Source organism: Lontra canadensis, unplaced genomic scaffold (genome assembly GCF_010015895.1).
Source record: "Lontra canadensis isolate GAN:19392208 unplaced genomic scaffold, GSC_riverotter_1.0 scaffold29, whole genome shotgun sequence".
In the NCBI taxonomy this organism is placed as follows: domain Eukaryota; kingdom Metazoa; phylum Chordata; class Mammalia; order Carnivora; family Mustelidae; genus Lontra; species Lontra canadensis.
The window spans coordinates 1,956,201-1,982,633 of NW_022631023.1; the positions used below are offsets into that span (position 1 = coordinate 1,956,201).

A 26,433-nucleotide genomic window follows, 5' to 3' on the forward strand; every position below is an offset into this window, starting at 1 on the left:
CTGCAGGTGGACGGCGGGGACAGGAGCCAGCAGAAAGAGGAGCACATTGTCCGCTTCTCGGGCCTATCCCTTCCCACCAGCGCGGCCTACGCCTGGGGCACAGGAAAGGCAGGGGCCCACCCCCCATGGGAGAGCACGTCAAACCCCCGCGGAGTGGTTTTTATCTGAGTCTGTGCGACGCTGGTGTGTGCGCAAAGACAAGTCGTGGCTGCAAGCCGAGTGTAGACGACACCTGGACCTTTCCTTTTCTCTTGGTCCTAACCCGGCTCCCAGGGCTGGGGAGTGTGTCCTGCTGCCCGCTCAGGGGAGGCCGCCGTAAGCACGAGCGGGGACTCACAAGCATGTTGACTCGGAGTGGGGAGTGGGGAGCAGGGCTCCGTTCTCAGCTGAGGCTGCGTCGTCGGCGGGGGCCTCCCCTCCCCCAGGGCCGCCCCACAGACCCCGGCTTCCTGGATCAGGAGGGGAAGGTGGGCGCCTCGGCCAGCGGGCGGGCCATGCTCTGGATGGCCCACTGCAGGATTCCGTCGAAGGAGTGCTGCAAGACAGCAGAGTGGGGACTTGGGGACCGAGCACAGCCCGCAGACAGCTGTGCACAGCCTGGCCGCCAGGGTCACCAGGCATTCTGAGCACCCTGACCCTCCCATTCAGAGGTAGGGAAACTGAGGCCCAAGGCACCACAAGACGTGCCAGGCGGGGATGGACTCCTCATCCAGTGCTCCGTCATAGCATCCTGTAAGCACGGGGCGAGGCCACTGCGGCTGTTCTGCCCCTTCTTCTGGGGCTCTCTCCCTCCCTGCCCTCAGGGGCCTGGTCTCCGGCAGCTGCCCCTGCCAGAGCTACAGGGCCTGGGGTCCCCCCCAAAGACACCTGAACTGTGTGGGACCCCCCTGCGCCCAGCCCACCGCACAGGGCGGGGCCCCACGGCCCGAGGAGGACACATGTTGGCCCCCTGGCTCTGGGGATGGCTGGAGGAGTCTGACCCCTGTCAAAAGAAGGCGGAACCCCTAGAAGCCCCGTTTTCTTCCCAGTGACTGAAGCTTCTCGTCCTTGGGGGCAGAGGCCTGGGTTGATGGGGCCGTGAGAGGTCCACTGAGAGGCTCCAGCGCGCCCGACCCACCCCCGGAGTACGCCAGGATTCAGCAGTGCTGGTGTGAGGTTCTGCAGTCCCCGGACCCCAGGGTCTAGGACCCCCCGACAGGGCTGGAGGCGGGAAGGGCTCAGGGCCCCCTGTGGGCTCCTGCATGTGCGGGGAGGGGCCTTCATGGGCCTGTTGTGATGCTTGGGAGCCCCAGAGAAGGGGGCTGTCCCAGCCGCTGGGCAGGCTTGGGTGCCGGCTGCTTTAGGGACCAGTGGGTGACATGTTACCTCGCTTAGGAGGGATTCCAGGTCGTCCCTGTGCAGAACCGGCTCGTGACCAGCAGAACTGTCCCCTGCCTGCAGCCCAGGAAAGGAAGGTCAGCCCAGCTTCCGCACCCCTGCTAGGGACCGCCAAAAAGAAGCAGGACTCCCTGCTGAGGCCATGGGGCTGGGGGGGGCCCTAGGGGCAGAGGCTCATGCCAGAGCCGTGGGGCCGCTGCCCCAGGCAGGGCCCTGGGATCTGAATTCCAGCACTGGCTCCTCCCAGGCTGCTGGGCACGGGCAGGGTGGGCATGAGCGAGCTCCTGACTGCGAGCCAGCCCCGCTCCCCTGGAAGCTGGTTCCCCGAGGCTCCCGGGGCCTGCCTGCCTCCACCTGCGACGCGCAGCCTTCTGGGGAAAGCCAGGCAACTTAGAGAACCAGCTAGCAGGGAACCTGCCACGCATGGGGAAACTGAGGCCCAGAGAGGAAAGCGCCTGGTCCTATGCCAGCCATTCAACCATCCAACAAACACTGCCAGGGCCCATGGTGCCCCTGGCTATGGGGCCGGGCCAGGGAACGAACCACACAGGAGGCGGCCAGCTTCTGGCTCAAAATAGCCAAGTCCAAGCTCATCAACACGGGTCCTGGGAGGCAGCACCAGCCCGAGGGCGGGAAGGGGGAGCACAGCCTCCAGGGCTTGTCTGGGGGGGGCGGGGCTGGGGTAAAAAAAGGTCCGGGCCACACCCACATTCTTGGGACTGCGCCTGGGGAAGGTGGGGCCGGGGGAGGGGCTAAAGGGGCGGGGACGGCTACTCTCCAAGGTCATCGCAAGGACGAGCTCTTTTAAAAGCAAAGATCCCAGGTGTCCAAGAGGAAGCATCTTCTTTCGGGAAGGACCCCCTGGGGTGGGGCGGGCACGGTGCCCCCCCCACCCCCCTCCGCGTGCTTGAGGTGCGCGGTGCAGACGGGTGGGGACGAGCCTTCCAGGCCGACCCGCAAAGTGCGCGCGGGCAGGTGCGGGCCAGGCTGTGGGGCTGTGCGGGAGTCCCCTCGTGGGCACGGCCTTGGCCCCCCAGTTCCTGGGCTGGCCTGTTACCCACACTGCGTGTCGGGGAGTAGGTGGTACTGTTGGGAAGGAGGCTGGGCCACGGATGGGGGTGGGACATCTCGCCCCCCCCAGGGCCCTCAGAGGTTGTCCTGGGGTCAGGGACACGTCCGGAAGCCCTGCACACAGGACTCCCAGCCCTCCGGGCTCCCGGGACCAGTGCGGCTCAGCTGGAAGGCAGACTGACGACCACGGAGAACTCTCCCGGCTGGCGGCAGGAGGGGGCTGCAGGGGGGCCTGGGGCGGGGGCGCCCAGAGGGGCCAGAGGACTAGGAGCCCCGAGCAGCCCAGCCACACTGGGCAGCCCAGCGGGCTTGCTCTTCCCAGGTGTGGGGCCTCCATGCTGCTCCCGCCTCACCCCCACCCACCGGGGCTACGTGCGCCCCAGGGACTGGGAGAGGGGAACTTGGGGCTGGGCTCGGTCACCGTGAAACGGGAATCCAACCGCCAACTCATACCACTGTTGCTGAGTGGGTGTCCCTTTCAAACCGATGCTAAGTTACCCAAAAGGGGCCCGTTTGAACAACTGTACCGTGCGAAAACAACCAACGAGGGGTTCACTGGTGCACACCCGGGAAGCGGGCACCTGGGCAGTCCCTGGAGGTGTCCCGGCCACCCCAATCCCGCGGGGTCAGGGCCTCCCTGGGTAGCACTGACCTTGGCAGGCCCTAGCGCAGCGCGGGCGGGGTTCGGGGCGGTCGCCCCCTCCTCGGGGGCCGGGGCTGCGTCTCCGGAGCAGGATCGGCAGCGCGGGACGGTCCTGCGCACAGCGGACAGGGTGTCGGGGGCGGCGTGGCCAGCGGTGTCCCTCCCTGGCCCGGCGCCCCAGCCGTCGTCGCACTCACCCTGGCCGTGCGACAGCCCCAGGGAAGTGGCAGCGCCAGTGGAAGGCGGCGGCGCAGTGTGCGCACCGCAGCGCGTCCGTGCCGTCCCCGCACACGCTGCACCGCGCTCCCGCGGGACCCTGGAGGGGAGCAGCGCGGTGTCGGGAGGACAGGGGGACACGCACGGCCACGCCCTCTGCCCCGCCCCTGGGAGCTCAGGGACACCGGTACCCTCGGACTGCAGCCGGGAGAGACCTCCTCTGCCTTGGTGGGGCCAGAACCCCTTTTTAGGGCTAGTCAAGGGGACCCCAGGACTGCACCCCCAGAGGAGGGGGAGGGTGTGGGGGACTGGGACTCCCCAACAATGAGGGGCCACCCCCCTTATCGTGGTAGCTGGGGGTAGGGGTCTCAGGATCAGGGACAGAATCTCACTCCCGCTGGGGTCCCTCTGGAAGCTTCCTTCCCGGCCCAGCTCTGGGGGCGCTCCTCCATCACCCAGCCCCCGGGCCGCCCTCTCCATGGCCAGTCTGGTGGCTCTTGGCAAAGGCCTCCCTCAGCCCTGACCCTGACCCCCCATCTGACGACAACCCCCTCCCCCTCAGCGTGTCAGAGCTCCATGTGGGGGCCTGCAGGCCCTGAGCCCTCGGCAGACAGCCACCCGACCCCAGCACCCCCTCACCTGCTGCCCCTCGGGGCCCACACACAGTAGGGGACGCAGGGCTGAGGGGTCCAGCACCGGCAAGGGGGCTGCCGAAGGTGGGGCGGGCAGTTGCTTGTAGGGGGCAGCGGTGTCGATCCCGACCAGGGTCTCCCTGGACAGTCCCTTTGCCTCTTCTCCTGTCAGCCTCAGTCCCAGAAGGACCTGGAACCAGAGGGTCAGTGCTTGGAGAGGCCACAGGGGGACTGGCACAGGGCCACCCAGGGAGTCAGTGATCCCCGGACCCTGGGAGCCCAGGGGAGCTGGTGTCGGGGAACCCCACACTGGGTTGAAAAGGTTTGGGTCCAGTTGCTCAGCAAGGTCCTTGCGCCCCCATCTGAGGCGGGCTGTCTGTGGCCCTCGCGGGGTGTCTGTGGCCCTCACGGGCTGTCAGTGAGCTCAGTCTATACCGCGGTCTGTATTCTATCACCTGCGACTCGGCTCCAGCCGGATGCTCAAAACGTTCTGAGAGATGTTCTCAGTAGCCGAAGGGCATCCCTGTGCTGGACGGACAGAGCTGAGGCCAGAGAAATGGGGCCACTGGAAGGGCCACTTCCCAGTGCGGAAAGCTGAGCCAGTGAGGCCAGGCCAGGGCGGGGAGCGCACAGCTGCATGGCTGGGGCCGGCCTGACCAGCAGGAGCGGCCAGAAGGCTGGACAGAGGGTCCTGGAAGGGGCCTGCGTGTACCGGGGACTCCGCGGGCGGCTCCGGGGGCGGGGGCTCCTCGGCCCGGGGCAGGTCTGGCGGGGCTCTTGCTTGCAGGCATCTGGAACACCTCCACGTCCCGCTGCTCCCGTGGCCACCAGCCGGGGGCGTGCAAGGCGAGCAGAAGGGACAGTAGACTCCCAATGCGCAGGGCAGGGGAGGCCTGAAGTTCCCTCCAAGTCACCCCTTTCCCTTTTCAGGTGGGGAAATGGAGGCTCAGGCAGGCCAGTGGGCAAAGCCACGAGGGAGGCACTGGCCCGGCCAGTCTGCAGGAGAGCCCAGGACACTGGGGAGGTTACCCCTGGTGGGGTGGCCCTCGCTAGCCTTGTCGGTGTCCTGTCTGAGAGCGTCTCTGCCGAGCCCCGAGAATCCGGGACTCCTGCTAACCTAGAGAGCCTGGGCGTGGCTCTCATGGGCGCTGCGTCAGTGGGACCTCTCTGAACCGAGGTGTTTATACCCCCCGGACCCACGTTTCCACAAGCGGGTGGTGCCCAGCAGAAGGGGACATGGTCAAGGGCAGGAAGGAAGACGGCAGCCCCGCCCCAACCCTCTCATTCCAGTGACAAGCATCTGGGGCTCAGAAACAAGCCACCTGGTCAAGGTCACTCAGGGGGCTGGGCCAAGATAGAAGGGGGGTCACTTGTCCCACCCAGGCTCTTCCCCTCCTGCTGTGGGAGCTGGTGGGAGAGGCTAGGGCTGGGAGTATCGGGGGCAGGGAGAGCCAGGAGGCAGACTCCGGACAGGTACCCTGCCTGGGATGGGCACACTCGGCCTGACTTTGAAGACGACCTTGCTTGGAGGGGGGGGACCGGCGGCTTGGGGGAGTTTGGGCTGGTGGGTGTGCGGTGAGATGGGACAGGATAGCTGTTTGTCACCAGGAGCTTTCTTTCTTCTCTGCCCTCTGGGGCCCCCTCCTGGCCAGGCTTGGGGAATGATGGGGGAGCAGTGTGGGCACACGGGGAGGTGGGGAGGGAGGACCTAGGCCCCAGCCTCACGTCCAGTGATGTGAATGAAGTCCTCCCTCCCAGCCGCGGGACAGAGAAACTTCTGGGCAGCCTCCTGCCCGGGGTCAGGGTCCGCTGGGTAGAAGAGGCCATGGAGGCAGGCGGGGGCAGCCTGGGTGGCCAGCGTGCCGGGCTCACCTGGGAATATCCCGGAGCGGCGGGGACAGGCAGGCCAGGTGGAAGGCCCGGGGGCAGCCGTCGCAGCAGATGAGCTCCCCCCCATCCCGGCACACGGCACACTCGTCCTCGTTCTTCTGACGCGGGCAAGACACACGAAGCCTCTGGAAGATCCCGGGGTGGGGGACGCCCTCCCGAGGAGCCCCTCAGAGCAGCTCCACTGCCGCATCCCCTGCCTGCTCCCTGCTGGCCCCGTGCCCCGGATTCTGCCCCTGCTCCCTGCCCTCCCCCAATGTCCCCACCTCTGAGATGTCCCCACCTCGCGGCCCTGCCCAAATGGTGCCACAGTCCCCTCCGTGGAGTCACCTCCTCCAGAAGCCCACCAGACCAGGCAGCCTTGCACAGCGATGAGCACACTCGTTGTCATAACCAGCCCCCCTAACCCCGGCCACTGCCTTCCGGGGAGCCCTTGGAGGCAGGCAGGGATCCTGCCCTTCCTGAGTGCCTGGGGTCCAGCACCCCGCCCAGTATGGGAGGGGGGCTGTCAGAGCCGTGACCTTGCACTGGGAGCCCAAGGACAGGAACTGATGCTCCGCTTCATGACTCCCAGCAGGGGCCACCCCCCACCCACTGGCCCACTGGGAGACAAGGGACAGCGGGTGCCTAGAGCAGACAGTGGTGGTCAAAGTCTGGTAGGACTTGCTTTCCCTGACTTACTTGGAATTTTACGGTTGTGTGTTACCAGAAAGAGTAGCGCTAAAGGAAAGCCAGGCCTCTGTCCTCACCCCCACGGGAGCGCCCCGGGCTCGGGGCAGAAGGTGATGGAGGCGTGTCCCACCCCCTCCCCCCCCGTGGGCAGCGCATTACCTGGTGGGGCTGGGGCTCGTTGGGGAGGGCGGGAGCCGCCTGTGCTCTGCCCTGCTGGCCGGCTCTCAGCTCACCTCCGCCCTGCTGGGGGCAAGGGAGGGTCACCACCAGAGGATCCCAGTCCGGCAGGCCCCGCCCCAGCTGAGCTCCCGGTTCAGAGGGTGGTGCTTACGGGGGCAGAAGCCTGGGGCCCCTTGGCCCGGACCAGTGTCTTCAGGCCGCTGCCCCGCGTCTTGCTCTTCCCCCCGCTGGGGTCTTCGAACTTGCTGGGAGTGTAGAACTCCCCCCCGACCTGGATGCACTTCTTGGCTCCACCTGGGAGGAGAGGCCGGCTGGGCCCCGCTCAGCGGCCCCGGGACCGGGCGCCCTGGGCAGGCTTTCGGCCGCTGGCTCCTGCCACGCCCCCGCCCCGCTCAGCCCAGCTCTGCTTGGGACCAGGCTCCCGAGGGACGCTGGAGACACTGGGTCCGATGACGGGTGCCCCCAAGAAGAGCGGAGAGGACACAGACACGGGGAGGAGACCCTGTGGCTTGGTGGCAGACAGCAGGGTGGAGGCCTGTGGGCATCCCGGGGGAGGGAGCTGCAAGGCAGGAAAGTTTCCTCCAGAGCCTTCCTTCGGAGGTAGCAAGGCCCTGAGACACCTTGATCTGGGGAGTCCTGTTGTTCGAAGCTGCCCCTTTGTGGCCGTTGGTCATAACTGCCATGGGGAGCTCTTGCAAGGTCCTCGGGGCCCTCCCTGGGACCCTCCCTGGCTCCCAGGGGCCAGCTGGCCCTCACTGTCCTCAGCATCCCCAAGGACAGCTGCCCAGCTCAGAGGGAGGGAAGGGAGGTGGGGCGGGCGCGCAGGTGTTCAGGCTGTCCTGTGGGAGAACCTCCTGTTGGGGGGGTGAGTCCAAGACCCTGAGGGGCCCGTCTGAATGCGCAGAGTTGACCCAGGCTGTGGCCCTGGACCGCCGGCCCCCCAGAAGTCCAGGGCCCCATACCCCCGAGGGGAGCCCTCGGTGCCCATCCCCCCTCCAGAGGTAGCAGAGTCATGGTCCCACCAGCGCTGGGGCCGCCAGGTGCTCAGGGTGGTCGGGGGTCCGGGGGCCTACATCCCTCTGGCAGCTCCCCCCCACCCCAGAGCCGTCTACCTGACTCGAACACCTGCTGGATGAGGATCCCCTCCACCGCCCCACAGGCTCCTGGGACATCCCCCGACGACACCGTCACGGCCCTCTGGACCGAAGTGGACATGGTCTGAATTCCTGAGAAGAGGAGAGGCAGATGGGGGTCACCCATCGCAAGGAGAGCCCCTGGACACCGCCTTGCTGCAGGCGGCGGGGGGACGAGAGGTGCCTGGGCTGTGGAACCCTTCTTTCCTTCTGCCCAGGGCGGGCATTGGAGGGGGCCCAGCCCCTGGACGCAGACAGACAGACAGCCCATGAGTAACTGTAGAGAGAACCCGTGGGTGTGTGTGCGTGTGTGTGTGCGTGCTGGGTGTGTGTGGGAGCTCACTCCGCACAGAGGGCAGGGATGAACATGGACCCCAGCACCTGGCCCTGGGCTGCTGGGAGGGAGGCCAAGTTCGGGGGTGGCCTGCAGGCCAGGTGACCACAGGAGGTCTCTGAGGTCCCCCAGGCTGGGGCAAGGAGGGGACAGAGAGGGGCCAGGCTTCATCCAGCAGACAGACAAGCAGGACACTCTGGAGGAAGCGTGGTTTGCACTGACCCTGAAGGACGGGGACACGGGGCCAGCCACATGTGGGGTGATCTGAGACACCAGGACAGGCCCTCCGAGGGCAGCACCCCACCTCGCCTGGCTCACCGGTTCCCGGCGGGAGGCGCTGTGGCTCCACGCTGCTCTCGGGCTTCTTGGACGGCTTGGCCTTCGCCTGGGAGCCTGCAGGGGGAGCGCACCAGCCCTGCCCTCATCTCCCTGCTGGGGCCAAGGTGGGGCCTCCCCAACTCGCTTGGGTCCCCTTGCTTTACTGAGCTCTGGTGTCCACATCCTGCCCACTTCCCAGGGTCCCAGGACAAGGGACGGCTAGGCTCACCCTCTAGGTATCCAGAGGGGACCTCTGCAGCCCCTACTGGGCAGGCTCCTGGCCAGGCGGTGGGGAAGGGGGTGTGGTCGGGGGTGAGGCGCTCCCCAGGGCAGTCTGTGGCCGACTAGCTCCTCAACTAGGCACCTGGGCTGGAGGTCCCCCGTGGAGACGATGCCACAGGCAGAGCGACCCTTGGCTCCTCCGGGGCCTTCCTCTTGGTGGGGGGTCTGGGAAGCAGCACTGGGGCCTTGGGGCCCGTCGGGGGCTTCCTCCCCTTCCGGGGCTGGCTGAGGTCCACATCTGCAGGGTGCGAGGGGGGCCGAGCCTCAAGACCGGAGCCTCCACCTGGCAAGGAGGGCAAGACCCCGGCCCTTCGGCAACGCAGAGGCCAGGACGGTCCTGGGTGATGTCCAGGGGCTCCCTAACCACGCCCTGACCCTCCCTCCTCAGTCCAGCTGGAGTGACTCCAGCCGCCGCAGGCCCCCAGCGAGGGGAGCCGAGCCCCGTGGGACCCCCGCATCCCCACGGTGCCCTCCCCACCTTTGGGGAAGCCGTCTAAAATGGGCTGTAGCCGGGCGTATCTCTCCATGTTGTAGTCCTTAAAGAGAACCCTCCAGAAGTCCAGGATGGCAGCTGCGTCCTGGGTCAGGAGCCACGAGAGGAGCGCGTGGAAGGCCTGTGGGCAGCCTTCCTTCTCCTTCAGACGCAGAGTCTCCTGAAGCAAGGGTGGGGAGTGGGAGGCCCTGCCGCCTGCCTCCCCAGTACCCCCACTTCTTGCCACCCTCCCAGAGGGTGCTGCAGGAGACGTGGGCACTGTGTCCATGCCCCTGCGTTGAGGTGGGCGTAGGCATGCCCGAGGGTGCTGGGGGCGAGGGAGACCGGCCTGGGACTCGGGGACCACACCCCTGGCTTGGAGGGCAGCTTCAGGAGGGCTGGGAGGGGGCATCAGGAGGACAGGAACTTGTCCTGGAGGCCAGGCCCCTGACCTGTGATCACACCAGCAGCCCCCATCCCAATCTTCGGACACCCACTCGTGGGGGGCCAGTAAGGCCCATCTGAAGCTCGCCCTCCCAGACGTCGGCTCTGGCTGGACGGCAGGGCTTGGGGAGACTGGGGGGTGCCAGGAGTCCGGGTTGGGCCCACCTGGAACTTGTCCTCGGGGACCACGTCGTGGTCGGCCAGTGCGTGCAGTAGCGGGAAGGCGCTGTCCACGGCCACGGCGATTTCTGTGCGGTGCAGCCTCAGGAGACGGCGCAGCACAGCGTCCCCACCTGCCCGGGCCTCACCCACCGTCGTGGGTTCTGGGGGCATGGGACTCGGGGCCCCCTCTCCCCGCCTGGGGTCACGCGGCCTTGGGACGCCGCTGGACTTGGGGAGTGTCTGGGCCATCTCTGCCTCCTGGCCCGCGCGGCCCTGTCCGGGGGCACAGCGGGGCGGGCACCTGTGGAGGGCTGAGCGCAGCCAGCACCCCGTCCCTGTTATAGCAGACTCTCCCCGAAAAGAGCAAAGGCTGTTCCCCAGAACCAATCAGGGCCAGAGGGAGGGGCCAGCATGGAAAATTCCGTGTAATCCAGTGAGGACAAGGCCCCAGGCCCCCCCAGTTCCGCACCTGCCAGAAGGCTGTTGGCATCCCTCCCCTTTGTAAAGGAGGCTTCTGGACTGGGGCCGACCCCTTGGTGAGAGGGCTGGGAGGCAGCCAGCCCAGGCACCTTCCACCTCACCCAAGGCGCACGGGACACTCAGCCAGGGACCACGGGGCTGACTGGGGCAGGGTCCCCAGTGGGGAGTGGGCATTACCACCTCCATTGCTCAGGGCCCTGGGCCTGGGCTGTAGGAGGGTCAGATGGAGGAGTGCCTGTCTGATGGAGGACTGAGTGCATGCCAGTGGGCACAGCACTGGGCATTGCCTACAGGCTGTGTGATGCTGGCCCAGTCGCTTTACCTCTCTGAGACCAATCTTCAACAGGAGCACACGCCCCAGGGGACCAGCTGCAATCTACCTGCCCCTTCCTGCAGGTGTGTTCCGAAAAAGCTTGGAGAAAGCAGCTGGCTCGGTGGACGGATGCCCCTGAGCGTGGGCCCCTGTCCTTGTCCTGCTCATGGCCCAGTGGAGGGACGCCCCAGGAGCCTTTCCAGGGCTGACGACAGAGGCTGGAGGATGGTGCAGGGAATCGGGGAGGCCATCCTTGGGGGGCTGTAGCAGACAGGGGACCCGCATCCCAGGCTATGATGGGTGAGTGTGGGGGACCGGGTGCTGCCAGATCACAGGACCCAGCCTGGCCTAGGTCAGAGGCACAAGGGCCACAGACGAAAGGCACGTCCAGGAGGCCAGGCTTCAGAGCCACGGGAGGTCTTTGGAAGAATCTGGACAGTCTTGGATGGGCTAGTGGTGAGTGTGGGGTGGGAGGACCCAGGAAGCCCAGGGTCAGGGCAGTGCTGGGCTGGGAGGAGGGGTCACCAGGGCAAGGGGAGGGGCCCAGACAGATTCCGTGGGGGTGGGGGTGTCGCCAAGATCCCTCACGAGTTTAGGTTGCTATGTTCTCTACTGCGGTGGGAGTTATGGGGGCGCTGCTGAGGGCCCCCTCCTTCTGCCAAGGAAGGCCTGTGTGGGTTTGTCCCCCTCCCTAGGCCTGGGTCCCTCGGATTGCTGCCCAATGGGTGTTCTGGGGTGTTCAGGAACAAGCCTGGGCTCGGGCTGTGGGGGTCGTCACCCAGAGAGCTGGGACCTGTGTGTGGACCTCGAGAGCAATGAGGGTCAGAGCAGACGGGGCTGGCTGTGGAACGTTCTGGGGCCTCCGGCCTGGGAGCAGGGCCCTCCCGCGCTGCCATCCTCCAGGGCTCTGAGCCCAGAGGCTGCAGTGCTGTGGGTAGTAGCCGCAGAGGGGTGGGGCTTGGGGCGGTCCCAGCCTGTCCTGCCTTGTGCCATCACAGTTGCCCAGAGGGAACACCCCCGGGCTCCCACTGACGCAGGGCCAGCCGCCCTGTCAGAGAAGCACGTGCTCGCCCCACCCCTGGCCAGGCCGCTCTGCAAGCGGGATGCACTGTGGCCTCTGAAAGAAAGCAGAAGTCGCAGTCCCTGCTGACGGTAGCATCTGCTGGAGCAGCTGCATCCCTGCTCATGGGGGTCTGGTCTCAGGGAGCCGAGCACTTCGTGTCCCATCTGAGGGCACCTGCTGGGCCAGCAAGCTGCAGGGGTCCCACAGAGAGGCTCTAGGGGTGCTGAGGAGCCGTGCTGGTGGCTTTAGGGTGACCGCAGCCACCCCTCTGGCAGCTCGGTGTCCCCCTCCTTCGGGCCAAGCTGCCCTGCAGTGTCACTCCACAGCTGGCCGAGCTTTCCCCCAGCAGCCGACTCATCAAGGGACACTTTAACCACAAGACAACAGTCCAGGGGATAAAAATAGCCAAAAGGATTGAGTCTTCACTTTTCTCGAGCTGTGAAAGCCTTGTGGGTACACCTGGGTCAGCAGCCAGCCCGGCTTACAGGCGCCGCCCAGCTTCTCGCCAACAGATCTGCAAGGCTCCTTGGAGAATTTTGGACTTTCCACCCCGTGGGGATTTCCCTGGCAGCCCCCTCCTGCAGGGGCTGCTGGGGGCGGCCTATGAGACCCAGAGAGGAGCCAGGGCAAGGGGCCCACCCTGCCTTCAGCTGTCCCCGGCCGTCGGAGAGCTGGGCCTTACTCTGGTCCCCCTCGAGGCGCAGGGCACAGAGACCCGCCTGCCGCTCGGCTGGCCGTCTCCAAGCCTCTGTCCCCACCTGTGCGGGATCTCTTCCTCCAGCGTGGTCATTTTACGCACCAGACACGTCTCGCCCACCGCGCCCCAGGCCCTGTTCTGAGTACTTTGCAATTACACTCCATCTCGCAGCTGCCCAGCTAGGCCGGCGTTGATGATCCCATTCTACAGATGAGGAGACTGAGGCCCAAGGAGGCTGTGAGTAAATGGCCTTGGATGGACGGTGTCCGGGTCCATGCTCTCAGCACACAGGATATTGCTCACAGGCCCAGGCTGTGTCAGGTCAAAGAGGGGGAAATGCTTCCTATGTGATGTGCCCAGAGATCAGGGCAGGGTAGGGCAGAGACTGGAGGGGGCTCCTCCTCGGCTGCTCGGCTTGGCTCCCTCAAAGAAGCCTGGACTCGGTGACCTTCTGTGTTGCCGCAGATGGAGGCTTGAACGTGTGGCTCCCGGGAGGGGCTGGGCTCCCAGTGGTAAGGAGGTAGGGACCGCTTCAGGGCACTTGGGCCTCAGCTCGGGGAACAGGGCAGGAAGGGACTTCCCACCTGGGAAGGGCATCCAGGGAGGCTCTGTCTCCTGGTGACACTTTGCCAGGACCTTAATACCCTGTCAGCCACCAGTGAGCTGCATGACCCTGTCTGAGCCTCCGTTGGCCCATGAAAGATGCTCAACACTACTAACTCTTAGAGAAATGCAAAGGAAAACCAAATGAGAGGCCACCTCGCACCCACCAGGATGGTTATTATCCAAAACTAGAAAGTAGTATGTTGGCAGAAATATGGAGAAATTGGAACACTCATAAATTGTTGGGGGTATGCAAATGGTGCACCCAACTGAGAAAAATGGCGGCTCCCCAGTAATTTCCTTCGTAAGTTAAGGTCTTCTTTTTTTTAAGATTTTATTTTTCAGTCATCTCCACACCCAACGTGGGGCTCAAACCCACAAACCCAGGATCAAGAGTCACAAGCTCCCCCGACCGAGTCAGCCAGGTACCTCAATATGCTGAATTCTTTGATAAGAATTACCGTAGTAGCCATTCTACTCCCAGCTGCATCCCCAAAGGAACTGAAAGGAGGTGTGCAAACAAAAGCCTGTGCAAAAATGTCCACGGCAGCACTATTCAACAGTGGTTACGGGGCGGGAACGACCCAGGTGTTCATCTACGGAAGAATGGATACATCAAACGTAACCTAGCCACACGACGGAATTGTTCAGCCGTGAAAAAGATGGGATACAGAGCCTGCTGCAGTGCGGATACACCTCGAAAACGTGATGCTCACTGAAGTAAGCCAGACGTAAAAGGCCGCCCATTACACGGCTCCATTTATATGAAATTCCCAGAAGAGGCAAATCTGTAGAGACAGAAAACAGATCAGTGGCTTGCAGAGCTGGGAGAAGGGGAGTGGGGGTGACAGCAAATGGGTATGGAATGTCCATGTGGGGTGACCAAAAAGTTCTGGAAATAGACAGTGATGGTTGCACGCCATTACAGTGGACTAATTACTCCAGCATTTTGAACTTTCAAATGCTAAAACTTTTAAATCTTACGGTATGTTTATCTTACTATAAATAAAAACTCATTCTAAAAGTCAGGCAGATGTATTGGTGGGGATCTATCTGTGGGTTCTCTGTTCTGCTCCACTGATCTGTGTATCTGTCCATCCACCAGTACCACACAGTCTCAAAGACCACAGCCATATAATGAATTTTGAACTCCAGTAGGCCTTCTCTGTCTGCTCCCATTTTACTTTTCTTTTTCAAAATTGTCTCTGTTACTCTAGTTCCTTTGATTTTCCATATAAATTTTAAAATATTCTATTTATACAAAATCTTGCTAGGATTTTGATAGGAATTACAGTGAACCTTTGTATCAATCTGAGGGAAATTAACATCTTTATTATGTTGAGTGTTGCAATCCATGAACATGGTCTGTCTCTCCATTTATCTAGACCTTCACCGATTTCTTCCATCAGTGTTTTGTGGTTTTCAGTATTCGAGTCCTACACATGTTTTGTTAGACTTACACCTAAGCAGTTAATCTTTTGAGCAAGGGTAAATAGTTCTGCGATTCTACTTTTGATGTCCATGTATTTGTGCATTGTTAGTGCATAGAAATACAAATGATTTTTTTTTTTTTGCATGTTCATCTTACATCCCACAGCATTGCTGAACTCCCTGTATTGGTTCTAGAAGTGCTATAGAATCTTTGGGATTTTCTACAAACACTGTCATGTCATTTGTAAACAGAAACAGTTTCATCTGTTCCTTCCCAGTCTATATGCCTGTTAATTTCCTTGCCTTGCCTTATTGCACTGCCTAGGACTTCCAGCACTATGTTGAATAGAAGTGATGGGACTGGACATCCTTGCCTTGTTCCTGATCTCAGGGTGAAAACATCCTCTTGCATATTAAGTATAATGTTAGCTGCAGGTTTCTGGTAAGTTTTCTTTATCAATTTTCAGAGGCCTTTCCATTCTTATATTTATGAGAGGTTTTATTATGAACAGGTGTTGAATTTTGTCCAATGCTCTTTCTACACTGATTAATATGATCAAGTGATTTTTCTTCTTTAGTCTGTTGATGCGGTAGATTACATAGATTGATTTTTGAATATTGAACCACTCTTGCATCCCTTGAATAAACTCCACTTGGTCATTGTGTATAATTATTTTCATAAATTGTTGAATTTGATTTGCTAATATTTTCTTAATGATTTTCATGAGATACGTTGGCCTGTAGTTTTTTGTTGGTTTGTTTTTGTTGTTTTTACAATCTTTGTACGGTTTTGGTATCAGAATTATATTAGCTTTATAAAATGAAGGCAAATTCCCTCCTCTTTCATTTCCTGGAAGAGATTGTGTAGAAATGATGTTAATTATTTTTTAAATATTTGATAGAATTCCCCAGTGAAATCATCTGAGCCTGGAGAAATCTTTTTGGGGAGTTTTAAAATTAAGAATTCAATTTCCCTGGGGCCCCTGGGTGGCACAGTCTGTTAAGCATCCAACTCTTGGTTTCAACTGAGGTCCTAATGTCAGGATCTTGAGATCAAGTCCCGCATCTGGCTCTGAGCTCAGCAAGGAGTCTGCTAAAATTTCTTCTCCCTCTCCCTCCACACTCTCCCCACCTCTCTCTCTCTCTCTTTCTCTCAAATAAATAAATAAATCCTTTAATAAAATAAAATTAAGAATTCAATTCCCTAAATAGTCATAGGGTATTCAAATTACCTATTTTATAGGTTAATTGTGCCACTTTGTGGTTTTCAAGGAATTGATCCATTTCAACTAAATTGTCAAATTTATGAGTGTAGAGTTGTTCATAGTTTTCTTTTATTTTCCTTTAGATGTCCTCAAGGTCTGTAGTGATATCCCCTGTATCAGTTTCAATATTGGTAATTTTTGTTTTCTTTTTGTCAGTCTTGCTAGATACGTATCGATTTTTCTTTTCTTTTCTTTTCTTTTTTTTTTTTTTTGAAGATTTATTTATTTAAATTGAGAGAGAGAGAGAGAGAGAGACATGGGACAGCGGCAGAGGGAGAGGGGAGAGAACCTCAAGCAGACCGCCTGCTGAACACAGAGCCTGGAGCCCACCTCGGGACTCAAACCCGGGACCCGGACCATGACTTGAGCTGAAACCAAGAGTTGGATATCCAACCAGCTGTGCTACACTGGTGCCCCGATATGTGTTGATTTTTCAAAAAATTTCTCAAAGAACCAGCTTGTACTGATATTCTCTATTATTTTTGTTTTCACTTGTGTTGATTTTTGCTCTTATTTTTATTATTCCTTTCCCCATACTTTGAGGAAAATACTTTTCTTTTTCCCAAAGCCCATTTTGGGCTTATTTTGCTCTTTTTCTTCTAGGTTCTTTTTCTAAATTAAATTTTATTTTATTTAAATGCAGTTACTTAGGGGGCGCCTGAGCGGTTCAGTTGGTTAAGTGACTGCCTTCGGCTCAGGTCATGACGCTGGAGTCCCGGGATTGAGTCCTGCATCAGGCTCCGTGCTTGGCAGGGAGTCTGCTTCTCCCTCTGACCCTCCCCCTTCTCATGCTCTCTCTCCCTCTCTCTCATTCTCTCTTTCTCTCAAATAAAACCTTTTAAAAAATAAATTCAGTTAATGATCATACAGTACGTTACTAGTCTCAAGGGTAGAGGTCAGTGATTCATCAGTAACATACAACAGCCAATGCTAATTCCATCACGTGTCCTCCTTAATGCCCATCCTCCAGTTACCCCATCCCCCCACCCCCTCCTCCAGCAACCCTCAGTTCATTTCTTATGATTAAGAGTCTCTTATGGTTTGTCTCTCTTTCTGCTTTCATCTTGTTTTATTTTTCCCTCCCTCCCTCTATGATCCTCTGTTTTGTTTCTTAAATTCCGCATATGAGTGAAATCATATGGTATTTGTCTTTCTCTGATTGACTTACTTCACTCAGCATAATACCCTCTAGTTCCATCCACATCATTGCAAATGGGAAGATTTCATCCTTTCTGATACCTGAGTAATATTCCGTTGTGTAGATGAACCACAACTTCTTTATCCATTCATCAGTGGATGGACATCTGGGCTCTTTCCAGAGTTTGGCTATTGTGGACATCGCTGCTATAAATATTGGGGTGCAGGTGCTCTTTTGGATCACTACATTTGTATCTTTGGAGTAAATATCTAGTAGTGTGATTGCTGGGTCATAGGGTAGCTCTATTTTCAACTTTTTGAGGAACCTCCATGCTGTTTTCCAGAGTGGCTGCACCAGCTTGCATTCCCACCAACAGTGCAGGAGGCTCCCTTTCTCTGCATCCTCGCCAGCATCTTTCGTTTCCTGACTGGTTCATTTTAGCTATTCTGACTGGTGTGAGGTGGGATCTTATTTTGGTTTTCATTTGTATTTCCCTGATGCCGAGTGATGTGGAGCACTTTTTCATGGGTCTGTTGGCTCTTTGTATGTCTTCTCTGGAGAAATGTCTGTTCATGTCTTCTGCCCATTTCTTGACTGGATTATTTGTTCTTTAGGTGTTGAGTCTGATACAAATTTTAGTATTATTTGTCCCATCTCTGTGAAAAATTGTGATTTTTTTAAATGAATTTATTTATTTATTTAGAGAGAGATCACAAGTAGGCAGAGAGGCAGGCAGAGAGAGAGAGAGAGGAGGAAGCAGGCTCCCTGCTGAGCAGAGAGCCTGATGCGGGACTTGATCCCAGGACCCTGAGATCATGACCTGAGCCGAAGGCAGAGGCTTAACCCACTGAGCCACCCAGGCACCCCTGTGATGGTATTTTGATAGAGGTTGCATTGAATGTATAGATTGCTCTAGGTAGCATAGACATTTTAACAATATTTGGTCTTCCAATCCAAGAGCAAGGAACTTTTTCCGTTTTTTGTGTCTGCCTCAATGTTTCATGCATGTTCTATAGTTTTCTGAGTACAGATCATTTGCCTCTTTGGTTAGGTTTATTCCTAAATATCTTAGAGGTTTTGGTGCAATTGTAAATGGGATCAATTTGTTAATTTCTCTTTTTTCTGTTCATTGATAGTATATAGAATTGCAACTGATTTCTGGGCATTGATTTTAAATTCTGCTGCTTTGCTGAATTCCTGTATGGGTTCTAGCAATTTTGGGATGGAGTCTTTTGGGTTTTCCAGAAAGAGTATCATGTCATCTGTGAAGAGCGAGAGTTTGACTTCTTCTTTGCTATTTGGATGACTTTTATTTCTTTTTGTTTTCTGATTGCTGAGGTTAGGACTTCCAGCACTGTGTTGAACAACAGTGGTGACAGCGGACATCCCTGCTGTGTTCCTGACCTTAGGGGGGAATCTCTCAGTTTTTCCCCATTGAGAATGATATTTGCTGTGGGCTTCTCATTTGTGACTTTTATGATATTGAGATATGTTCCTTCTATCCCTACACTGTGAAGAGTTTTAAACAAGATAGGATGCTGTACTTTATCAAATGTTTTTTTTTTTTTTCTGAATCTATTGAGAGTATCATATGGTTCTTGTCCTTTCTTTCTTTACTTTAGTGTATCACATTGATTTGCAGATTTTGAACCACCCTTGCAGCCCAGGAATAAATCCCACTTGGTTGTAGTGAATAATCCTTTTAATGTACTGTTGGATCCTGTTGGCTAGTATCTTGGTAAGGATTTTTGCATCCATGTTCATCAGGGTTATTGGTCTGTAATTCTCCTTTTTGGTGGGGTCTTTGCCTGGTTTTGAGATCAAAGTAATGTAGGCCCCATAGAAAGAGTTTGGAAGTTTTCCTTCATTTTCTATTTTTTGAAACAGCTTCAGAAAAATGGGTATTAATTCTTCTTTAAATGTTTGCTAGAATTCCCCCCTGGGAAGGCTGCGGTCCTCAACTCTTGTTTGTTGGAAGATTTTTGATGACTGTTTCAATTTCCTTTTAGGTTATGGGTTTGTTCAGGTTTTCTATTTCTTCCTGTTTCAGTTTTGGTAGTTTATATAGTTCTAGGGATCCATCCATTTCTTACAAATTGCCTAATTTGTTGGGATATAATGGCTCATCACATTTTCTTATAATTGCATTTCTTCAGTGTTGGTTGTGATCTCTCCTCTTTCATTCATGATTTTATTAATTTGGGTCCTGTCTCTCTTTCTCCCTCTCTTTTTAATAAGTCTGGCTAGGGGTTTGTCAATCTTATTAATTCTTTCCAAGAACCAGCTCCTAGTTTTGTTGATCTGTTACACTGTTCTTTTGGTTTCTATTTCATTCATTTCTGCTCTAATCTTTATTACTCCTCTACTCACGTGGGTTTAGGCTTTGTTGTTTGCTGTTCTTTCTCCAGCTCCTTTAGGTGTACAGTTAGATTGTGTATTTGAGACTTCTCTTGTTTCTTGAGAAAGGCTTGTATCGTTATGTACTTCCCTCTTATGACTGACTTTGCTACACCTCAAAAGTTTTGAACAGCTGTGCTTTCTTTTTCATTTGTTTTCATGACTTTTTCTAATTCTTCTTTAATTTTCTGGTTGACCCAGTCATTCTCTAATAGGATGCTCTTTAACCTCTTTCTATTTGTCTTCCTTCCAAATTTCCTCTTGTGATTAAGTACAAGTTTTAAAGCATTATGGTCTGAAAATATGCAAGAAATAATTCCAAGCTCTTGGTACCAGTTGAGACCTGATTTGTGACCCTCTCCTAGATTCTTGAGGGTGCATAGATTGTTGCTTAGATGTTTCCTCTTTTCTGATGTCTGCATTAGCACTAGAGCATCCTCTTGGCTCTGCTGTAGCTACCACCCACAATGCTGGGTATGTTGTTTATTCATTGTCATTTAATTCAATGTGTTTTTTGATATTTCTCTTTAACCCATGGATTATTTAGAAATGTGATGTTTAGTTTTCATGCAGTTGGAGACTTTTCTGTTATCTTTCTGCTCTTAATTTCTAGTTGGACTCCAGTGTGATCAGAAGACATGTTATATGACTTCACTTCTCTTAAGTTTGTTGGGGTTTGTTTATTGCCCGGGATGCGGTCTATCTTGTATACAACTATCCACACTTGAAACAAATGTGCATGTGTTGCTGTTGGGTGGGACACTCTGTAAATGTTGATGAGATGTTGGCTGTTGGCTGATGGTGATGTAGGGTCTCCCTATGTGTTTGCTGATTGTTTTGGCTATTGCTGAGTGGGGGGTGCTGATGTCTCTGGTTGCCTTGTGGATTCGTCTGCTCCTCCTTTCATTTCTGTTAGGTTTGCTGCACATTGTTTTCAGTTTCATTGTTCATTGCATACTTGTCTAGGTTTTCATGTCTTCTTGGTGGATTAGCCATTTCATCACTATGTAATGATAAAAGAGTCAGTTTTCATTGTTCTAGTCATTTGGTCATTTGCTTTGCTTTGAACTGTACTTTATTTGGTATTAAGATAGCCATGTTCTCTTTCTTTCCTTTTTTTAAAGTCTTTATTTATTTATTTATTTGGCAGAGACAGAGACAGTGAGAGAGGGAACACAAATAGGGGAGTAGGAGAGGGAGAAGCAGGCTTCCCGCTGAGCAGGGAGCCCGATTCAGGGCTCAATCCCAGGACCCTGGGATCATGACCTGAGCCGAAGGCAGAGGCTTAATGACTGAGCCACCCAGACACCCCACCATGCTTTCTTTTGGTCCATGTTAGCGTTCCACATCTTTTCCCATCCACCCTATTACTTCCCATCTACCTATATTGTTATAGTTGAAGTGAATTTCTTGTACACAGCCTACAGGCAGTCGTTTTTAAAATCTACTCTGTGCAACTAGGCTTTTAACTGGTCTAGTCTACTTAGAAAAAAATCTACACTTAATGTGATTATTGATGTGTTATGGCTTAAATCCACCATTTAATTTTGTTCTTTTTGTTCGTTCTCTGTTTCTTTTTTCCTGCCTTCCTGTGGGTTACCTGAAAATCTTACAGGATCCCATTGTGATTTGTCTACAGTATCTTTTTGTATAGATTTGTGGTGGCTGCTCTGGTATGCTGTTATCTATCTAGAATCTGATATGCATATTATCTATGCTATTATGCATGTTATCTACATAACTCATCACCATCTGCTGGCGTCAACATTTTCCCAGTTTGTGTGAAAGTATAGTCACCTCGCCTCACGTTACATCCTTTTAGCTTCCTCATTTATAATATGATTTCCTGAAATATTTATTCTAAGTACATTTAGAACTACATCAGACAGCGTTATAATTTTTGCTTCCACTGTCAAACATAAATCTGTAAAACTCAAGAGAAGAAAGGAAATGTATTCACCCACGTTTTAACTCTTTTCATTGTTCTTTCCTTCTTGCTGATGTTTTAGGACTCCTTCTTTTTTTTTTAAGATTTTATTTATTTATTTGACAGACAGAGATCACAAGTAGGCAGAGAGAGAGGGAGAAGCAGGCTCCCCGCTGAGCAGAGAGCCTGGTGCGGGTCTCGATCCCAGGACCCTGAGATCATGACCTGAGCTGAAGGCAGAGGCTTAACCCACTGAGCCACCCAGGTGCCCCATTAGAACTCCTTCTTTAATCATTTCCTTTTGTCCTGATATTCTTTTAGGGTAGGACTGCTCATGACAAATTCCTTTAGTTTTCTTCTATTGGAGAATTCTTGGCTCTTCCTTCATTCCTAAAGGACATGGTCACTGGACACAGAATTCTGGGTTGGTAGTTCTCCTTTTTCAACACCTGAAAAATGTTTCTCTCCTCCATGATCTCTGAAACTTGGTGTCATTTGAACTGTTCCTCCTATTATAGGTATAATGTCAGATCTCTTTCATTGATTTCCTTGTCCTTGTCCTTGGTTTTCAGAAGTTTTACTATGATGTGTCTCAGACTGAATTTCTTTGGTTTTATCCTATTTGGGATTTGTTCACATTGTTGAATCTATAGGGCTTTATGACCTCTGCCAAAATTTGAGACTTTTACAGTCATCATTTCATGTACTTTTTAGCTTCATGCAGTTTCTCTTCTCTGTCTGGGACTCCAAGGGACATATCCTGTGTCTGTAGCCACCCAGGTCCCTTGGGTTCCATTCAATTTTATCAGTATATTATGTCTGTGTGGTTCAGACTGGGTACCTGTGGGTTTTGTTTTTTTTTTTTGACAGGGCTTTAATTCATCTCTGAGATCAAAACCTGAGCTGAGATCAGGAGTAGGATGCTTAATCGACTGAGCCACCCAAATGCCCCTGGTACCGCTGTTCTATCTTCGAGTTCACTGAGTCTTTCCTCTGATCCCTCCATGAAGTTCTGGTTTTTTTGTTTGTTTGTTTGTTTGTTTGTTTGTTTAATTATTTATTTAGTTGTTATTTATTTGGCTATTGTATTTTCACTGGGTTCTTCCTTTCATCTTCTCTTTCTTCACTGAGACTTTTTCTTGTCTGGGACTTGCTATTTTTCCACTTGTTTCTAATGTGTTCATAACTTCTCATGGAAGCATTCTTATAAGAGCTGCCATAGAAGATCTCCAGAGAAACATAACCAACAGAATGCATATATATTATTTAAAAATTGGCTCACAGGATTATGGAGGCTGAGAAGTTCCAAGACCCAAGGCAGCAAGCTGGAGACCCGGCAGAGTGGATGGTGTAGGCTCCGGTCTGAAAGCGGCAGGTCTGAGACCCAAGAGAAGCCCATGTTTCAGTCCAGCCTGGAGGCCAGAAAAGACCAATGCCCCAGTTCAGGGTGATCAGGGAGGAAGAGCGCCTTCTTGCTCACGGGAGGCCGGCCTTTTTATGCTCTTCAGACCTTCCACTGATTGGGTAGCTTTTTTGGTCTGTGCCTGTTGGTGTTTCTGGATTGCTGGCTTCTTTGGTAGCAGGCCTGGGATATGAGGCAAAAATTAAAAAAAAAAAAATCAAACCAGGGAAACAATCACCATGTTAATCCTTGGGTTCCGAGGTCCCTTGGGAGGTTGGTCTTCCTTCTCTCCACTGTTCAGAGTCTTCTTATATTCATTTTGTGTGTAACACCCAGGGGTTTTATGGGACTTAGCAGTAGGAATAGGGTAAAGTGTGCCTATCCCTCTTCCCACACGGAAGTTGCGGTTTTTTTCAGGGTTCAAATTCTATATTTGCCACTTGCTCGCCGTTTATAAACTTGTGCAAGTTAAATTCTTTGTAGAGGGTGAGACTCTATTTTTTTTATGAACATGAAATGTATTATTGTTTCAGGGTGCAGGTCTGTGAGTCGTCAGTCTTACACACTTCACAGCCCTCACCATAGCACACGCCCTCCCCAGTGTCCATCATCCCGCCACCCTGTCCCTCCACCCCCCTCCCCTCCAGCAACCCTCAGTTTGTTTCCTGAGATTAAGAGTCTCTTATGGTTTGTCTCCCTCTCTGGTTTCATCTTGTTTCATTTTTCCCTCCCTTCCCATGTGATCCTCTGTCTTGTTTCTCAAATTCCTCATATCAGGGAGATCATGTGATAATTGTCTTTCCTGATTGGCTTATTTTGCTCAGCATAATACCCTCTTGTTCCATCCACGTCATTGCAAATGGCAAGATTTGGGCGTTTTTTGATGGCTGCATGGTATCCCATTGTATATATATACACACCACATCTTCTCTATCCGTTCATCTGTTGATGGACATCTGGGCTCTTTCCATAGTTTGGCTGCTGTGAACATTCAGGTGCATGTGCCCCTTTGGATCACTACGTTTGCATCTTTAAGGTGACACTGTTATTTTAAAAGCATATATTAAATGCACACTTTCCAGCTGGTGCATGGCTGCCCAAGTGGTCTTTGCCTTGACAGAAGGTTCTGGGGTTTCTGCAGTTCCGTTTTTGAGCACAAGGTTTCAGTGGGAGGACACCAAGCCTGCTCCCTCCTCCAAGATCCCAGGTGTGTCAGGTGTGCACGCAGCGTGGAGCGCAGAAGCATTTATTTAACAGCTATTCTGAGCCGGACGTTGTTCTGGGAGAACAAAACTGACCAAAGTCGCTGCCCAAGAAGTTCCTACTCTAGCAGGAGACTCACAATAAACAGATGGATAAGTGACCCGGGCTGAACCTAGAGGCGGCAAATGCAGAAGAGGAAACCGAAGCAGAAAGGACAAGAGAAGTGGGCAAGGAGCAGGAAGGGGCAGGGTTTGCAGATATGAGAGGGAGACCACTGAGAAGACAGTTCTGAGTAAAGACCCGAGCGGCAGAGTCCGGGGAGCAGCATTCTAGACAGAGGAGCCACAGGAGCAGCGGTCCTGGGGAGGCACCTCTCCAGCAGGGGGGCCAGTGTTCTCTGCTCCCAAAACACACGGTGGGGCTGGCTCGTCCCTACTTGCCCCTGTCCTGCTGAGTCTGCAGAGAACCAAGGACAGATGTGACCTGCTTCGTGGTTGCAGGGGTGGGGAGGCCCCTGCCAGTGATGCATGAGGATTGAGGAATGGAAACCACCCAAGTGTCCCTCAAGGGAAGCGGTCAGAAGCCAGACAGAGCATCCCATGGGCCAGGGAAAGGCCAGCCGGGGAGCCGGGCTGTGAGCGGGGATCTGCCCCACGAGTACGAAGGGCTCTAGGTGACCACGCAGCGTGTGTAGGGTGACGCCGTCATCGCGGAGAAGAGCAAGGGTAGAAGCAAGCCCGGGCACCTGGAAGGGCCCACACGCCCCGTGAGGCCGGGGAGGGCGGCGCTCCCTGCGCAGTCACCACACTTCCGTGTGGCCGCGGCTCTGTGAGATGCAGCTGCATTCATTTTTCTAGTAAAAATAGAAAATAGTGAAAGACTTTTTTTTAAAGGATTTTTTTAAAAAATAGAAAATAAAAGGTAGTGGAAAATATTCACGATACCAAGGAAACATCAAATAATTAGAAATAAAGATAAGAAATTTGCAGCACCCGCAGAAGAAAGAAACGGGGCACCTGGGGGGCTCCGTGGGGTAAGCCTCTGCCTTCGGCTCAGGTCATGGTCTCAGAGTCCTGGGATCAAGCCCCGCATCGGGCTCTCTGCTCAGTGGGGTGTCTGCTTCTCCCTCTCCCTCTGCTGCTCCCCCTGCTTGCGAACGCTTTGTCTCTCTCTAATAAATGAATGAAATCTTTAGAAAGAAAAAAAAAAGAACGAAACAGAAAAATATACCATGTTTCTGGACTTCATTTCTTAATTGTTTTTTTTTTAAAGTCTGTTCTTCCTTAATCTATGAGGCTCACAGAGTCCAATCCCATCAGTATAGGGGCTTTAGAACTTGACCCCAGTGTTCTTTGGGAAGGTGACGGCACAGGCACAAAACCCTCTTGAAGACTGTGGTGCTACCAGGACACGTGTGTGGTCATTAGGAGGGTGGGGGGCTGGAGCCGCCACCATGTCTGGGATCCCAGCCCCCACACAGCAGGACCCGGACACACCCGAGGACTGATGACGTCACACACGTGTCACTTCTAACACGCTCGTGTGACTGAGTGGATGGGGTCCTCGTACCCAGTCTTGAGACGAAGGGCAAATCTTTTGCAAAAATCGTGCCAAACACCAACAAATATTCTGAATAAAGACGAAAGTAGCAAAAATGAAACACAATACAGAGATCGAGATGAATGTCTTTTTCCTCTTGGGATGGAGAGGAACTTTTAAAGTAGGAAAACTGGAGATCACGAAGGAAAAATCCACTGGATGTGACTTCACGATGCAGGACAGTCACGTATACAAATAGCGCTGAACACGAAGACGTCCGTGACAAGCCCAGGAGAAGGCTGGCAGCCAACACCTGCGGATGACATGAGATTCAGTGTCTTTAATGTTCAAGCAGTGCTCAGATCAGTAAGGGAAGGACAGACAGTCGGCAGTGAGACCCAGCACAGTGGAGCCGGCTTCCCCCCTGGCCCCCTCCACCCCGCCCCATTTCCCCCACCCCCGCCCAGCACAGTGGGGTGTTGTGGGGAAGGGGCGCCGCTCTGGGGCTCTGGGGCCTGTGCCCCTAAGAGGCCATCCAGAGGCAGGGAGGAGGCGGCAGTCTCCCGTCTTAGCCAGGAGAGGGGCTTGTCTGGTCATTTTTGTGGGGGGCACCCGCTTGCACAGCTGGAAGCGCAGCTGGCCTTTTCCACTCGGGTCACAGAGTGGCCTCGTCTGGGGTCTTCGGTGTCCGCAGGAGCACCGGGGACCCAGCTGGGAGGCTTGGCCGCCTCGTCTCTCCCCTCTGCCTCTGTGGCGGAAGCTCTGAGCCTGGCGTCGTTTGTCCCCGCAGCCCATGAGCCCAGGCGGGGGACTGGCAGCTCCGCCCCATCTTCCGAAGCCCGGTCACAGGGAGCCTCGGGAGGGTCTGGCGGCCAGACGGGGTTCATTTAGTCTCTGGGAAGTCCTACAGGAAATGTGCTTAATGCGCTCCCTTAACGTGCTTAGCAAAGAATGTTCCCCTCCCAGCGCATTTACAGACACGGCACGTGAAAGTGAGGTCGCGGAACACCAGTTTGGGAAACCAGCTCCAGACCGAGCAGAGAGAGGCAGCCCCTCTCCCCAGGAGCCTGCCGTCCTGGGAGGAGAGTGACGGCTGTGAGCCCCCGCTGCCCGGGCACTGTCTCTCCGCCTCCTCGGCCTGACCGATCTACA

General features: G+C 54.7%; 1 protein-coding gene across 1 annotated transcript in view; it reads right to left on the reverse strand.

Moving 5' to 3' along the window:
• Positions 1-412: 412 nt before the first annotated feature.
• AIRE (autoimmune regulator) overlaps positions 413-26,433 on the reverse strand; it is a 29,623-nt gene continuing 3,602 nt past the window's right edge. Inside the window, exons 3-16 of the mRNA XM_032865513.1 lie at positions 9,827-10,096; positions 9,224-9,398; positions 8,828-8,983; positions 8,464-8,538; positions 7,791-7,904; positions 6,830-6,972; positions 6,658-6,738; positions 5,812-5,927; positions 4,652-4,751; positions 3,947-4,129; positions 3,289-3,407; positions 3,101-3,203; positions 1,366-1,434; positions 413-535 (exon numbers count right to left, since the gene is read on the reverse strand). Coding sequence (XP_032721404.1) covers positions 455-535; positions 1,366-1,434; positions 3,101-3,203; positions 3,289-3,407; positions 3,947-4,129; positions 4,652-4,751; positions 5,812-5,927; positions 6,658-6,738; positions 6,830-6,972; positions 7,791-7,904; positions 8,464-8,538; positions 8,828-8,983; positions 9,224-9,398; positions 9,827-10,096 — 1,785 coding nt within the window. The 3' untranslated portion in view covers positions 413-454. The remainder of the gene's footprint in view (positions 536-1,365; positions 1,435-3,100; positions 3,204-3,288; positions 3,408-3,946; positions 4,130-4,651; positions 4,752-5,811; positions 5,928-6,657; positions 6,739-6,829; positions 6,973-7,790; positions 7,905-8,463; positions 8,539-8,827; positions 8,984-9,223; positions 9,399-9,826; positions 10,097-26,433) is intronic.